This window comes from Heptranchias perlo, chromosome 7, assembly GCF_035084215.1.
Source record: "Heptranchias perlo isolate sHepPer1 chromosome 7, sHepPer1.hap1, whole genome shotgun sequence".
In the NCBI taxonomy this organism is placed as follows: domain Eukaryota; kingdom Metazoa; phylum Chordata; class Chondrichthyes; order Hexanchiformes; family Hexanchidae; genus Heptranchias; species Heptranchias perlo.
The window spans coordinates 94,263,873-94,278,635 of record NC_090331.1 but is presented as its reverse complement, the minus strand read 5'-3'; the positions used below and the strand labels follow the sequence as shown (position 1 = coordinate 94,278,635).

Sequence of the window (14,763 nt, the reverse complement as noted above, 5' to 3'; positions counted from 1 at the left end):
TTTTCCAGTTCTCTGTGTGACACACGAGTATATAACATTGACGAGCAGGAAGAGACCAGCTGTCCCACATCATGATGGCCAGACCATCATGACCAGACACTTCCCATCTCCCCTGCAGCCATATAATCTCCTGGAAAGAAAGAAAGAACTTGCATTTATATAGCACCTTTCACGACCTCACGATGTCCCAAAGCGGTTTACAGCCAATGAAGTGTAGTCACTGTTGGAAAGAAATACTCTGGAAAATTCCTCTCTGTCTCCCTCAGGCGATCGAAACTGGTCCAGGAGATCACATGGAGCATGCGTTATCTGTAAAGCCACTTACCTTCTACATGACGCGCTAATCCTGAGACAATCTCAGTTCTCCGCCCTGAAGGTGCTGAATGGTGATGTGACGCAAGCTTTGCAGGTCCCACCTCCCCGTTGATGGAGTGCCTGGCCTGCACTCACTAACTACCCTCTAACCACCGTCCCTCACCCTCCTTCCCCAGCGTCCTGGCTCAAACCAGGAAGTCACTGTGCAGGGAGGTGCTGCTACCTATCGACCTCCCCTCCCCCCCCCCACATAATGTTATGGTCACTTGCAGTTTGTCCCACCTGTAACACAAATATGAAAAGGCAGGAGGCTTTTCCCCTTAGAGAGACATTCAAAATGGATCTTTACGGCAACCGACTCACTATAAAATCTATAAGTTGTTGTGAGTGCGCAGATTGCCACCTTAGTTCTGTGGAGATCTTAATTACGTTAAGCACTTAGAGGGAGCTGAGCACACTTGGCATTGAGTGACAGTCTGATGGGAAAATGATAAGTTGAGATGCCTGTGAAATGAGCTCGTATCTGACAGAAAGGATGGCAGTGAGTTTGTCACACCTGTCGAGTGGCTCGGGATTGACGTTGTTTATTTAAACTCGGGGGAAGCAGGGAAGAAGGGGCTGTGGGGGTCGGAGTGGGGGGGAGGGGGTGTCATTAAGCCAAGCTGAGGTCCACTGAGAAGATACTCTAGAGCTGATAGGGTTAGATGAGGTAGGATGGGAGGAGGTTTGCGTGAAGCATAAACACCGGCATAGACCTGTTGGGCCGAATGGCCTGTTTCTGTGCTGTAAATACCATGTAATTCTTCGATGGTAAAGTACAGGCTGTACTTGTGCTTGGATATTCTGAGCTAAACATAGATATTACAATAAGTAATATTAACAACTCTTTTATTTTAAATGAATGGAGATCTAATGAGCCTTTGAGACATTGAAAAAAAAATGCCAGTGCAGCAATAACTTGGATTTAATTTGGGACTTTCATATCGAACATTTGCAGAGTATTTTACAGTGAGCTGAGGACATAGGGGTCGCCAACCCTCCAGGATTGTCCTGGAGTATCCAGGAATTGAAGATTAATCTCCAAGGTACTGCTTGAGCAACACCCGGGAGGAAAAACACAGGGGTAATAAACAAAATTGTGTGTTTTTCTTCTTATTTTTTTTGAACACTTTCAATTATTAGTTATAAAAATATTGGAGATGGGGAAAACCAGGCCGTTTGACTGGGCGGGGCAGTTGGAGGTGGGAGGGGCATGTGTTGAAACCTCCAGGAATACGTCCAAGCAGAGTTGGCAACCCCGAGGAGGACACCAAGCAACAGCTGGAGGGGGACCTGAAAACATGGTCAAAACAAAGAAACAGGTGTTTAGGAGGCTTTTGAAAGAAGGGAGAAAGAGAAAGAGAGAGAGAGAGAGAGAGGCAGCAGGTCAAAGTCTGAGAGGGAATTCCAAAGGGTGGCAGCCGAAAGATTGGCCTCCGACTTCAGAGATGCAGGGAATGGGGGTGGGGGCAGGGCTGGGAATAAGGAAAGAAAAGAAACCCGGGATCACTAAATGAGACCCCCGTCGCTACAAAACATTGGACTGCTGCTCGCCATTTCCTTTAACTTTCATATTTTATATTATACACGTGTACACTGTGCACGGATTATGCAGGAGCTTTGATTTGACTGCCTTTTTTTAGGGCATCTTTGAGGGCATTTTTATGGGCGTGTTGGAATTCCTGCCCACTCCATGGGGTCAGGGATATTTGCACGCTGCTAGTGGGCACCCAGGCCATTTACAGCATCAATGGGTAGAGCTGGTGGTGGTGGGGGGGTCGATTTAACTGAAGTGCCCGCCCGCAGTGTCCGTGGGTCCGCTTTCCTGAAAGAGTGATGGACTGCTCTCAGGGAACCAAACTTTCACAACCCTCCTCCACAAGAAACAGTGCACACAGATATACTCCCCACCCCCACCACCCAGGAACGTGGCACACAGATATACTCCCCACCCCCACCACCCAGGAACGTGGCACACAGATATACTCCCCACCCCCACCCCCCAGGAACGTGGCACACAGATATACTCCCCACCCCCACCACCCAGGAACATGGCACACAGATATACTCCCCACCCCCACCACCCAGGAACGTGGCACACAGATATACTCCCCACCCCCACCCCCCAGGAACGTGGCACACAGATATACCCCCCACCCCCACCACCCAGGAACGTGGCACACAGATATACTCCCCACCCCCACCACCCAGGAACGTGGCACACAGATATACCCCCCACCCCCACCACCCAGGAACGTGGCACACAGATATACTCCCCACCCCCACCACCCAGGAACGTGGCACACAGATATACTCCCCACCCCCACCACCCAGGAACGTGGCACACAGATATACTCCCACCCCCACCACCCAGGAACAGGGCACACAGATATACCCCCACCCCCACCACCCAGGAACGTGGCACACAGATATACCCCCACCCCCACCACCCAGGAACAGGGCACACAGATATACTCCCCACCCCCACCACCCAGGAACGTGGCACACAGATATACCCCCCACCCCCACCCCCCAGGAACGTGGCACACAGATATACCCCCCACCCCCACCCCCCAGGAACGTGGCACACAGATATACTCCCCACCCCCACCACCCAGGAACGTGGCACACAGATATACCCCCCACCCCCACCCCCCAGGAATGTGGCACACAGATATACCCCCCACCCCCACCCCCCAGGAACGTGGCACACAGATATACCCCCCACCCCCACCACCCAGGAACGTGGCACACAGATATACTCCCCACCCCCACCACCCAGGAACGTGGCACACAGATATACTCCCCACCCCCACCCCCCAGGAACGTGGCACACAGATATACTCCCCACCCCCACCCCCCAGGAATGTGGCACACAGATATACTCCCCACCCCCACCCCCCAGGAACGTGGCACACAGATATACTCCCCACCCCCACCCCCCAGGAACGTGGCACACATATATACCCCCCACCCCCACCCCCCAGGAACGTGGCACACAGATATACTCCCCACCCCCACCCCCCAGGAACGTGGCACACAGATATACTCCCCACCCCCACCCCCCAGGAATGTGGCACACAGATATACTCCCCACCCCCACCCCCCAGGAACGTGGCACACATATATACCCCCCACCCCCACCACCCAGGAACGTGGCACACAGATATACTCCCCACCCCCACCACCCAGGAACAGGGCACACAGATATACCCCCCACCCCCACCACCCAGGAACAGGGCACACAGATATACTCCCACCCCCACCACCCAGGAACAGGGCACACAGATATACCCCCCACCCCCACCACCCAGGGATGTGGAACACAGATATACCCCCACTCCTATCCCCAGGGATGTGGGATACAGATATACCCCCACCCCCACCCCCAGGGATGCGGCGCACAGATATCCCCTGTACCCTGCATTGCTACGGCTCAAATGTCAGGAAATACATTGAATGGTGTATTTCCCTCATCTGCATGACACCATGTTCTGACTCGCCTCTGAGTCAGAAGGTCGTGGGTACAAGTCCCAATCCAGAGACTTGAGCACAAAATCCCGGCTGACACTCCCAGTGCAGGACTACAGGAGTGCCGGAGGTGCCGTCTTTTTCGGACGAGGCGTTAAACCAATGCCCTGTCTGCCCTCTCAGGTGGTTGTAAAAGATCCCATGACACTCTTTGACGAAGAGCAGGGGAATTCTCCCCAGTGTCCTGATCAACATTTATCCCTCAACCAACACCACTAAAATCAGATGATCTGGTCAGTTATCACATTGCTGTTTGTGGGACTTTGCTGTGTACAAATTGGCTGCCGTGTTTCCGACATTACAACAGTGACTACACTTCGAAAGTATTTCACTGGCTGTAAAGCGCTGTGGGACATCCTGATGTCATGAAAGGCGCTATATAAATGCAAGTCTTTTCTTTTATTACATCCACCCATTTCTGGAATTCAGCTGGAATTTCTGACTGGCAGAAAATTAAGTGGGGATTCAACACACCTGACGTCTGCGCCCTACCCGTGCCTCCACCCCCCCACCCTGCTGTCCTGGCCCAGATGTAACATTCCTTTTAGCTTTCCCACGGTTGAGGAGTTTCTGGGCTTAGATCTTTTGGGTATTATCTATCTACATGATCCTTACAAATCCTGCTTCTCATTATACCTATTTTTTTCATTCATTCATGGGATGTGGGCGTCGCTGGCGAGGCCGGCATTTATTGCCCATCCTTAATTGCCCTTGAGAAGGTGATGGTGAGCCGCCTTCTTGAACCGCTGCAGTCCGTGTGGTGACGGTTCTCCCACAGTGCTGTTAGGAAGGGAGTTCCAGGATTTTGACCCAGCGACGATGAAGGAACGACGATATATTTCCAAGTCGGGATGGTGTGTGACTTGGAGGGGAACGTGCAGGTGGTGTTGTTCCCATGTGCCTGCTGCTCTTGTCCTTTGAGGTGGTAGAGGTCGCGGGTTTGGAAGGTGCTGTCGAAGAAGCCTTGGTGAGTTGCTGCAGTGCATACTGTGGATGGTACACACTGCAGCCACAGTGCGCCGGTGGTGAAGGGAGTGAATGTTTAGGGTGATGGATGGGGTGCCAATCAAACGGGCTGCTTTGTCCTGGATGGTATCGAGCTTCTTGAGTGTTGTTGGAACTGCACTCAAGTGGAGAGTATTCCATCACACTCCTGACTTGTGCCTTGTAGATGGTGGAAAGGCTTTGGGGAGTCAGGAGGTGAGTCACTCGCCGCAGAATACCCAGCCTCTGACCTGCTCTCGTAGCCACAGTATTTATATGGCTGGTCCAGTTAAGTTTCTGGTCCATGGTGACCCCCAGGATGTTGATGGTGGGGGATTCGGCGATGATAATGCCGTTGAATGTCAAGGGGAGGTGGTTAGACTCTCTCTTGTTGGAGATGGTCATTGCCTGGCACTTGTCTGGCGCGAATGTTACTTGCCACTTATGAGCCCAAGCCTGGATGTTGTCCAGATCTTGCTGCACATGGGCATGGACTGCTTCATTATCTGAGGGGTTGTGAATGGAACTGAACACTGTGCAGTCATCAGCGAACATCCCCATTTCTGACCTTATGATGGAGGGAAGTTCATTGATGAAGCAGCTGAAGATGGTTGGGCCTAGGACACTGCCCTGACGAACTCCTGCAGCAATGCCCTGGGGCTGAGATGATTGGCCTCCAACAACCAGTACCATCTTCCTTTTTACCTTTGTACCTTTGTACCTGCTGCTACACATCAGAAAGTGGGGGATGAGTGGCGCAGGAGCATCTGTTTAATAGTAACCTGCGATAAATAGCACTTTTACCAAACATGCAACGCTTAAGATTGATCCTGAATCATTTTGGGAATGCAAATAATTGCAGAATCCTTACAGAAATAATCTGCATAGGAACATAGGAACAGGAGGAGGCCATTCAGCCCTCGAGCCTGTTCCACCATTCAATTAGATGATGGCTGATCTGTATCTTAACTCCGTCTACCCACCTTGGTTCCATATCCCTTAATACCCTTACCTAACAAAAATCCATCAATCTCAGTTTTGAAATTTTCAGTTGACCCCCAGCCTCAACAGCTTTTTGGGGGAGAGAGTTCCAGATTTCCACTCCCCTTTGTGTGAAGAAGTGCTTCCTGACATCACCCCTGAACGGCCGAGCTCTAATTTTAAGGTTATGCCCCCTTGTTCTGGATTCCCCCACCAGAGGAACTAGTTTCTCTCTATCTACCCTATCAAATGTTTTAATCATCTTAAACACCTCAATTAGATCACCCCTTAATCTTCTATACTGGAGGGAACACAAGCTGAGTCCATGCACCGGTATCATTCTGGTGAATCTGCACTGCACCCCCTCCAAGGCCAATATATCCTTCCTGAGGTGCGGTGCCCAGAACTGAACGCAGTACTCCAGGCTGCAATTTTAAAAATTATACTGGTTTATATACTGAGGTGGAAGTTGTGTAGAATGTGACATGTTTCTTCACAGACAGGACGGAACAAGATAAATAGCGGCAGAAGAATTGAACCAATGTTTCCAATCAGCAGCCTCCCATAATTTAATTCCTCCCAAGTTGACACTTTCACTTTCTCAGCTGCTGTCTATTATTAACTTGTTTTCTTTGATATTATTGTCATCAGCTGACCACAATCTATCATCCTAGTGTAGCTCAATAAGCATTCCGGAGCTCGAGGTATCTTAAACACCTCGTCGAGTGGTTTACAAAGCTATTTCTGAAGCTGCGAGCAACTTCCGGTACATAACTCCATTTAACCACCCGCTTACAACAATGCTCCATCGTTCCACACTCGGCCGTTTGCCATGCCTGTCAGCCCACTCTAATGCTTTACACTTTACCACTCTGACAACTGCTTCTGACCAAAGCAGCCCATCTCCCTCCAAAAAGTAGGGTGTGATGTGAGCAGATGTTTAAGCTACTTGCTAGTGCCAGGTAATGCATCATCTCACCAATTTACAGGTTGTCCACTCTCCGTAAACTTGAGCTCATCCCAAACTCTGCTGATCGTATCCTAACTTGCAGCAAGTCCTTTTCTCACATCGCCGCAATGCCTCGATTTTAAAGTTCTCATCCTTGTGTTCAAATCCCTCCATGGCCTCGCACCTCCCTCTCTCTGCAATATCTTCCAGCCCTACAACCCTCCGAGATCTCTGTGCTCTTCCAATTTTGGTCTCTTGTGCATCCCAATTTCCCTCGGCCCTCCATTGGTGGCCGTACCTTCAGCCGTCTAGGCCCTAAGCTCTGGAATTCCCTCCCTAAACCTCTCCACCTCCCTAAGTCGCTCCTTAAAACCTACCCCTTTGATCAAACCTTTGGTCACCTGGGTCCTAATGTTTCTTTATGTGGCTCGGTGTCAAATTTTGTCTGATTACTTTCCTGTGAAGGGCCTTGAGACATTTTACTACATTAAAGGCGCTATATAAATGCAAATTGTTGTTTCTGTTTGCTACAAACGGAATTTGCTGTGGATTTCTCACTCCCCCTACTTTCGGGAATATTTTGCGAAGAATTTGGTTCCAGCTTAAATCCACCGACACTAACTGCCTATATTCCTTCTAGGGAAAAGAACTGGGATTAGGAAGACGAGCTCGCACCTTTCCGCACCTGTTACATGTGCTATTCCCATTTTCCATGCATACAGGCACATACTCTAGACTGGATGTTCCCAGTTCTGGAGGGGGGGCAGGGTGAGCGTTGAATGAAATTTGAACGATCAGGAGTAAAAAAAGTGTGACAGTCAGTGCCATCATCAAAAACCTTTTTTTTTAATTGAAAGGAGCCCTAATTGTCTCGGAGGGGAAACAACACTGTGGTGTGGTACTGAGCTTCACCAGTGTGAGAAATAAGGTTTCTAGACCAAATCATAGCCATATATCCCAGCACGCAAAGCTTCAGGGGCTTGGCTAAAAAGTGATGCTGTGGGAAGTACAGACCCTGCATCTGTGAAAATACAAAGGGAGCCAACATTCCACAGGAAATGATAAATTTGACATCAGGCAAAGTGATTGGGAAGATTGCAGAGACAATAGAAACGTGAAACAGTCACATTGAAGACCAATTGTCAGTAACAGAGAAACAGAAGTCCCAAGGCATAAACATAGGCTCAGGACATCGACACAGACTAATCCTGTTACGTTAATTGCAGGAACTTTGTTCAGATAATTAGATAACCTTCATGATTAGCATATAGAGGATGAGACATCTAGATTAAGATTGTGGAGCAATAAACAGGACACGCAGGGGCCTGCCCACACAGAAAGATAAGGGCATGTCCCTCCCCCATAAACTGGGTAGGATTGACAACAGTTAACACCATAGAAAAGGTGTCGGACAAACAGTTAACACCATAGATGGATATCAGAAAGATGTCTGGAACAATGGGCACCCTGGGGGGAAGATGTCTGGGACAGATGACATCATGGGACTAATGTTGTTAAGCTACTGGAAGCAAATGTGCTTCAGGAAGACATAAGAACTGGGGCATTGACCCACTAAAAGTTAGAAGCAACTTCTCGGGACGGCAGAAGTCCACACAACCTATGAACCGGGTCTGATCAGCCTGACATCTCCTAGGGACAAACAGGTTGTACAATTCTTGTTTATTCGATATAACTGTATTAGAACGTTGTTATATAAATACTTGTTGTTTGGAATAACAGCATTAGAACATTGTTCTTGTGTCTACAATAAAGCTTGCATGTTCAGTCACACTCAGGCCCGAATCATTGTGGACGTTATTATTAAGAAGGATTAACAACCCTTGGTAACATTAATAATAACATATTTCCAACAACGAGCCATGAAGGTTCCAGGTTCAATCCCTAGTCTAGGACCGTGCAGACATATCTATAAGTATTTCAAATGTTGTAAGTTCTGAGGTGAGTTCCCAGGCTTAACTTTCCTTTCATCCTTTTGTAAATCTGACAGACTTTTATGTGGAACTTTTGTCAAATGCCTTCTGGAAGTCTAGTACAACATGTCGTAAGTCTTACCGCAGACCACTTGGGATGTCATTCCCTCAAAGAAATCAAGGAGGTTGGTAGGGCAGGACCTTCCCCTTCTGAATCCATATTGGCTGCTATTAATTAAGTTATTTGCATAGACATAATCTTCAAGTTTGCATCTGATAATCGATTCTATTATTTTACATTGGATTGAAGACTAATGGGTCTGTCGTTGTCTGAATCCCCCTTTTTGAATATAGGCACAACATTGGCCTGTTTCCAATTTACTGGAACCTCCCCAGTGTCCATGATGTCCTCATAACGATTCTCAATGCCTCATAAATCTCCTCCCTGGTTTCCTTCAAAACCCTAGGATAAACACCATCTAATCCTGTGGATTTATTTGTTTTGAGCCCTTTTAGCCTGCCTAAGACTTCCATCTCAGTTATAATCAAACTCATTAATTTTGCCATGTTGCTCGTGTTTTCCCTTGTGTCCACTTGGAGGAAGTAGTCATCCAGGATACTGTGCTATCCACATCTGTTGTTTCAAACCTATTTGCATCTTTTATGGTTCTCACTTCTTCTCTGACTGTCCTCTTACAATGGAAATGCTGAATGTAATTTCGTCCTGACTCCCTTAGCTATTCTGGTTTACCAAACCCAACCCAGCCTTCTCTGCCCCACCAACACCAACCAGATCTGGCATCTCCCTGGGCAGCAGACACTGAGTGGAAAAGGAGGTATCCCCATAACAGTGGAGGAACGCAGTGATCTAGGGGTTCAGATATTGGACCTGGGACCTTATTCCCATTGAGCTGGCGAGCTGGCTGAGGCCCAATCACGAATCCTGGCAGCAACCCACGAGTTACAACCTGCCATCCCGAAAATGACCCGTTTATTCCTACTGTCTGTTGAAAATCCAACTGCTGTGACGCCAACTGGGGTTCACAGGTAAGAGAGGAAGGGGAGGTGACCAGGAAAAGGGGCAATCAGGTCGAGAAGGTAATGTTGGACAGGGGGTAGGTAGTGGTGGTCGGGTGGGGAGGGGGGGTGACGTAACGGTGGTGATCACGGTGGGAGTGGCGGTGATTGGGGTGGGGGGAAGTTGCCTGTGTTCTTTGGATCTGGGGTTGGGAGGAGCACCCCTGCTAGGCTACAGTTCCACGGGCAATGGTCACCCACCTCACTGGCACTGGTCATCACCCCACGGGCACTGGTCACCCATCCCAAGGGCAATGGTCACCCACCCCATGGGCACTGGTCAGCCACTCTGTGGGCACTGGTCACCCACCTCATGGGTACTGACCATCACCCCGTGGGCATTGGTCATCAACCCCATGGGCATTGGTCAGCTGCCCCATGGGCATTGGCCATCGCCCCATGGGCATTGGCCATCACCCCATGGGCACTGGTCATCCCACGGGCATTGGTCACCCACTGATACTTTGCCCGACTTTCTATTCTTAAGCCTTAGCAGTGATTGCCAGGAGAACATTCTATTGCTGGGTGGCATCGCCGCTGAGCTGTCCTCTCCAGCTGTCCGTACACATGCACTTTCCAGCGGGTAGCAGTGGACAGTGATTAGCATTGGAGATCTTGCTGATCTTTCACTCCCTAACCCTGGAGCCCTGAGGCTGCGTCTCCTGCTGGGGCTCCATCTGAGATCAGTTAACGCAGCACAGACAGGGAATCAGCCTGGAGCATTCTGGTCTGCATGGCTGTCACTTGTTCCCATTCCTGTTCAGGGAAATGCTAGAATCTATTATTAAGGATGTAGTAACAGGGCACTTAGAAAATCATAATATGATTAGGTAGAGTCAACATGGTTTTATGAAAGTGAAAATATGTTTCACAAATCTATTAAGACTTTTTGAGGGTGTAACTAGGAGGGTCGATAAAGGGGAACCAGTGGATGTAATATATTTGGATTTTCAGAAGGCATTTGTTAAGGTGCCACACAAGAGGTTGTTACACAAGATTAGGGCTCGTGGGATTGAGGGTAATATATTAGCATGGATTGAGGATTGGTTAACGGACAGAAAACAGACAGTAGGAATAAACGGGTCATTTTCGGGATGGCAGGTTGTAACTCGTGGGTTGCTGCCAGGATTAGTGATTGGGCCTCAGCTGTTTACAATATATATCAATGACTTAGATGAGGGGACTGAGTGCAATGTATCCAAGTTTGCTGACGATACAAAGCTAGGTGGGAAAGTAAGCTGTGAGGGGGACACAAAGAGTCTGTAAAGGGATATGGAAAGGTTAGGTGAGTGGGCGAGAAGGTGGCAGATGGAGAGTAATGTGGGAAAAGTGAAATTATCCACTTTGGTAGGAAGAATAGCAAGGCAGAATATTTTTGAAAAGGTGAGAGACTAAGAAATGTTGGTAGTCTGAGGGATTTGGGTGTCCTTGTACATGAATCACAGAAAATTAACACGCAGGTAGAGCAAGCAATTAGGAAGGCAAATGGTATGTTGGCCTTTATTGCAAGGGGGTTGGAGTATAAGAGTAAGGAGGTCTTGCTGCAATTATATAGGGCTCTGGTGTGACCACACCTGGATGACTGAGTACAGTTTTGGTCTCCTTACCTCAGGAAGGATATACTTGCCTTAGAGGGGGTACAATGAAGGTTCACTAGATTAATTCCTGGGATGAGAGGGTTGTCCTATGAGGAAAGGTTGAGTAGAATGGGCCTATATTCCCTAGAGTTTAAAAGAATGAGAGGTGATCTCATTGAAATGTATAAAATTCTTAGAGGGCTTGACAGGGTAGATGCTGGGAGGCTGTTTCCCCTGGCTGGAGAGTCTAGAACTAGAGGTCATAGTTTCAGGATAAGGGGTCGGCCATTTAGGACCGAGATGAGGAGGAATTTCTTCACTCAGAGAGTTGTGAATCTTTGGAAACTTTAAAATTCTCTACTTCAATGGGCTGTGGATGCTTAGTCATTGAGTATATTCAAGATATTTCGACACTAAGGGAATCAAGGGATATGGGGATAGGGCAGGAAAGTGGAGTTGAGGTAGAAGATCAGCCATGATCTTATTGAATGGTGGAACAAGCTTGAGGGGCCGTATGGCCTACTCCTATTCCTATTTCTTATGTTCTTACGTTCTTATAGAATCATCTAGCAAAGAAGAAGTCTATTCGGCCCATCGTGCCTGTGCCGGCTCTTTGAAAGAGCTATCCAATTAGTCCCACTCCCCTACTCTTTCCCCATAGCCCTGCAAATTTTTCCCTTTCAAGTATTTATCCAATTCCCTTTTGAAAGTTATTAGTGAATCTGCTTCCACCGCCCTTTCAGGCAGATCATTACACCTCACTGTGTAAAAAAGTTTCTCCTCATCTCCACTCTGGTTCTTTTGCCAATTAAATCTGTGCCCTCTGGTTACTGAACCTCTGGGCAGTTGCCATTTTTTAGCCAATCCAATTAACCTGAGCATCCACTGAACCTAAATGGCTAATATCCGCCCTGACAAATATGAGGATTAGTTAATCGACTATTTTCCACGATTTATTGTCACCACAGATCATGGTGAACAGCCATTGTTTCTGTCGTCCACTTGTCTGCATTAGTTCATAACTAATATGCTATTGGGGAGCGTATGTAATACTATATAATATATCGTGACAATATGTAACATATATGTAATGATAAATACTATATATGACATTTTTAAGCTCTCAACCCACTGGCAGGTGCCACTTATTACTGAAACTTTAATTGATACAGAAGTGTAACAGACTACCAATGAATGGAGCCACCTTTCCATCTCACTCATACCCTGTTTGGCCAAAAAGAATGCAGTAATGATTTGCAAAGCATTTACACCTTAATGATAGAAAATTTGATGGAGCTACAATTATAGCAAGATAGTTACTGCTAATTAAACATTTTGTAAATGGTGTCTGATTACAATGAACATGCACTGCCTAGATGTAATGCAATCGAGACAAGCTGAAGCACAGTGGTGAGTTTTTTTTCTTCTCTCTGTTGTAGTGTAAATTCAGCTGGCATCTTTGAATAGATTTCACATTAACGGGATGTTGTCGTGTTTAGCTTAATTACACCTTCACCAAACTAACTGTGAGAACTGCATCATCCGATTATATTCATTAGCATTACATTATCCTCAGTGAGGAGCAGCTCCTACAATGATCTGACTGGCACCTCGAACGCAGCTAGGCTCCGTTTGCTTGCACGGCATTTTAATCATTTTCAAATAGGAGGTAAATGAACCTCCAGCTAAGTACTCCAACTTCATTTGAAACACCTCATTCCTTTGTTTCATTGACAACTTCAGTACAATCAATAACTGTCACTTCTCTTGTTACCATTACTGTACTCGCAAAATTAATCAGGGCCTTCATGCCATTGACTTACGTCCATGAATTCTACATTCGCCTTGGGACCCGTTCTCTCGCGTAGGATCTTAATGGCCACAGGAATCTTCACCGTCTCACCCTCTGGGACCCAGATGCCCTGATGAAGACGGAAAACATCATCTCAGGGAAATGCTTTGTACAACAAACTATTTCCATCACAAATGGCTCGAGCTGGGAGAATTGTTCCTCAGCTGTCAAAAGCTAACGTCAACAAAAAAAAAATCTATGAGGAGAATAGATTTAGATGGATCAGCCCGCATTAAGAAGAATTGACCGTGCATGTGATTCTTAGGCCTTAAATCATAATTTTAGAAGGCAGCTGATGAGACGAAGGGAATTGCAAAGTCTCGAAAAACTGCTAACATTAATAGATATGAGTTAGCGCTCTGAGTTACAATGCCAGACCACAACAGTACTACTCACTTTGTAGACAGTCCCAAAGGCACCAGAACCAAGAATCTTGACTCGTTTCAGTTCAGTCTCCTTGAGGATCCTAAGTTGCGCCTGATTAGGTGCAGCACCACTGGGGGTTAGAGGCTCCACCAGCTGAAGGCAAAAAGAAATGAAAATAGAAATAGTTTGAGGGAGTAGGAGGTACATTCGACAACGCTGCCCTCTGGGACTTGTGTTCTAATCCCTGTGATATAACTTTTGATGGCTGTCACATGTCCTAAATGACACAAGTTGAACCATCTCAATTCAATTCCTAGTGAATATAGACCCACTGCAAATATCTGGCCCTAATTGGGAAATAATTCAGCCACCTCATTCCGACAGGGCAGCAGCAGAGACAGTGGTGAAAGTGGCAACACTGTCTATTCTGAAGCTGATCACTGGCACACCGTGGGCACAATCCTATATTACAAAGGCAACAACTTGCCTTTATATAGTGCCTTTAACATAGAAAAACCCCTCAGAGAGCTTCACTGTCTTATGGAAAAAAATGGATACTAAGCCAAAGAAAGAGACATTAGGAGGGTGGTCAAAAGCTTGGTCCACAAGGTGGGATTTAAGGAGGATCTTAAAGGAGGAGATGGAGCTGCAGAAGCAGGGAGGGAAGGAATTCCAGAGCAGGGGGGCCCTAGGCAGCTGAATATATGGTCATCAATGGTGGGACAAAGGGAGGGCAAATGCAGAGAGTTTTGGAAGGGGGGTTATAGCATTGGAAGGGTTACAAAGATAGGGAGGGGTGCTTCGGAATAAGTAGCAAATCTCAACTGGTCTGAATTCAGTCCTCTTCTACAACATATGAACACTAAATAACAAGTACAGGTTAATGGACTTTACTTGTAGCCTGTGCACTGTCAATGAATGTGACATACCCACATACTTCCATAATCTGTGCCTCTTCTAAATAAGCTCAGTCTACTGCACACTTTCCTCACTACTGGAGCTATCTTGATGGTCTGTGGTGGCCTGACTGGGATGACGGAGACAATGGGTTGTAATCAATTCCTTGTTAGCTTATATTGAAGTTCCAGCAACCTGGGGTAGGATGGGACTGGAAGTCCTTTGGTTCTTTGGTGACACTGTGTAAGTTCTGAGGCTGGGATG

At 47.3% G+C, this 14,763-nt stretch overlaps 1 protein-coding gene across 1 annotated transcript in view; it reads right to left on the bottom strand.

The window, feature by feature from the left end:
• Positions 1–14,763, bottom strand: part of LOC137324060 (receptor tyrosine-protein kinase erbB-4-like) — a 938,904-nt gene that overhangs the window by 241,350 nt on the left and 682,791 nt on the right. Inside the window, exons 18-19 of the mRNA XM_067988230.1 lie at positions 13,633–13,755; positions 13,208–13,306 (exon numbers count right to left, since the gene is read on the bottom strand). Coding sequence (XP_067844331.1) covers positions 13,208–13,306; positions 13,633–13,755 — 222 coding nt within the window. The remainder of the gene's footprint in view (positions 1–13,207; positions 13,307–13,632; positions 13,756–14,763) is intronic.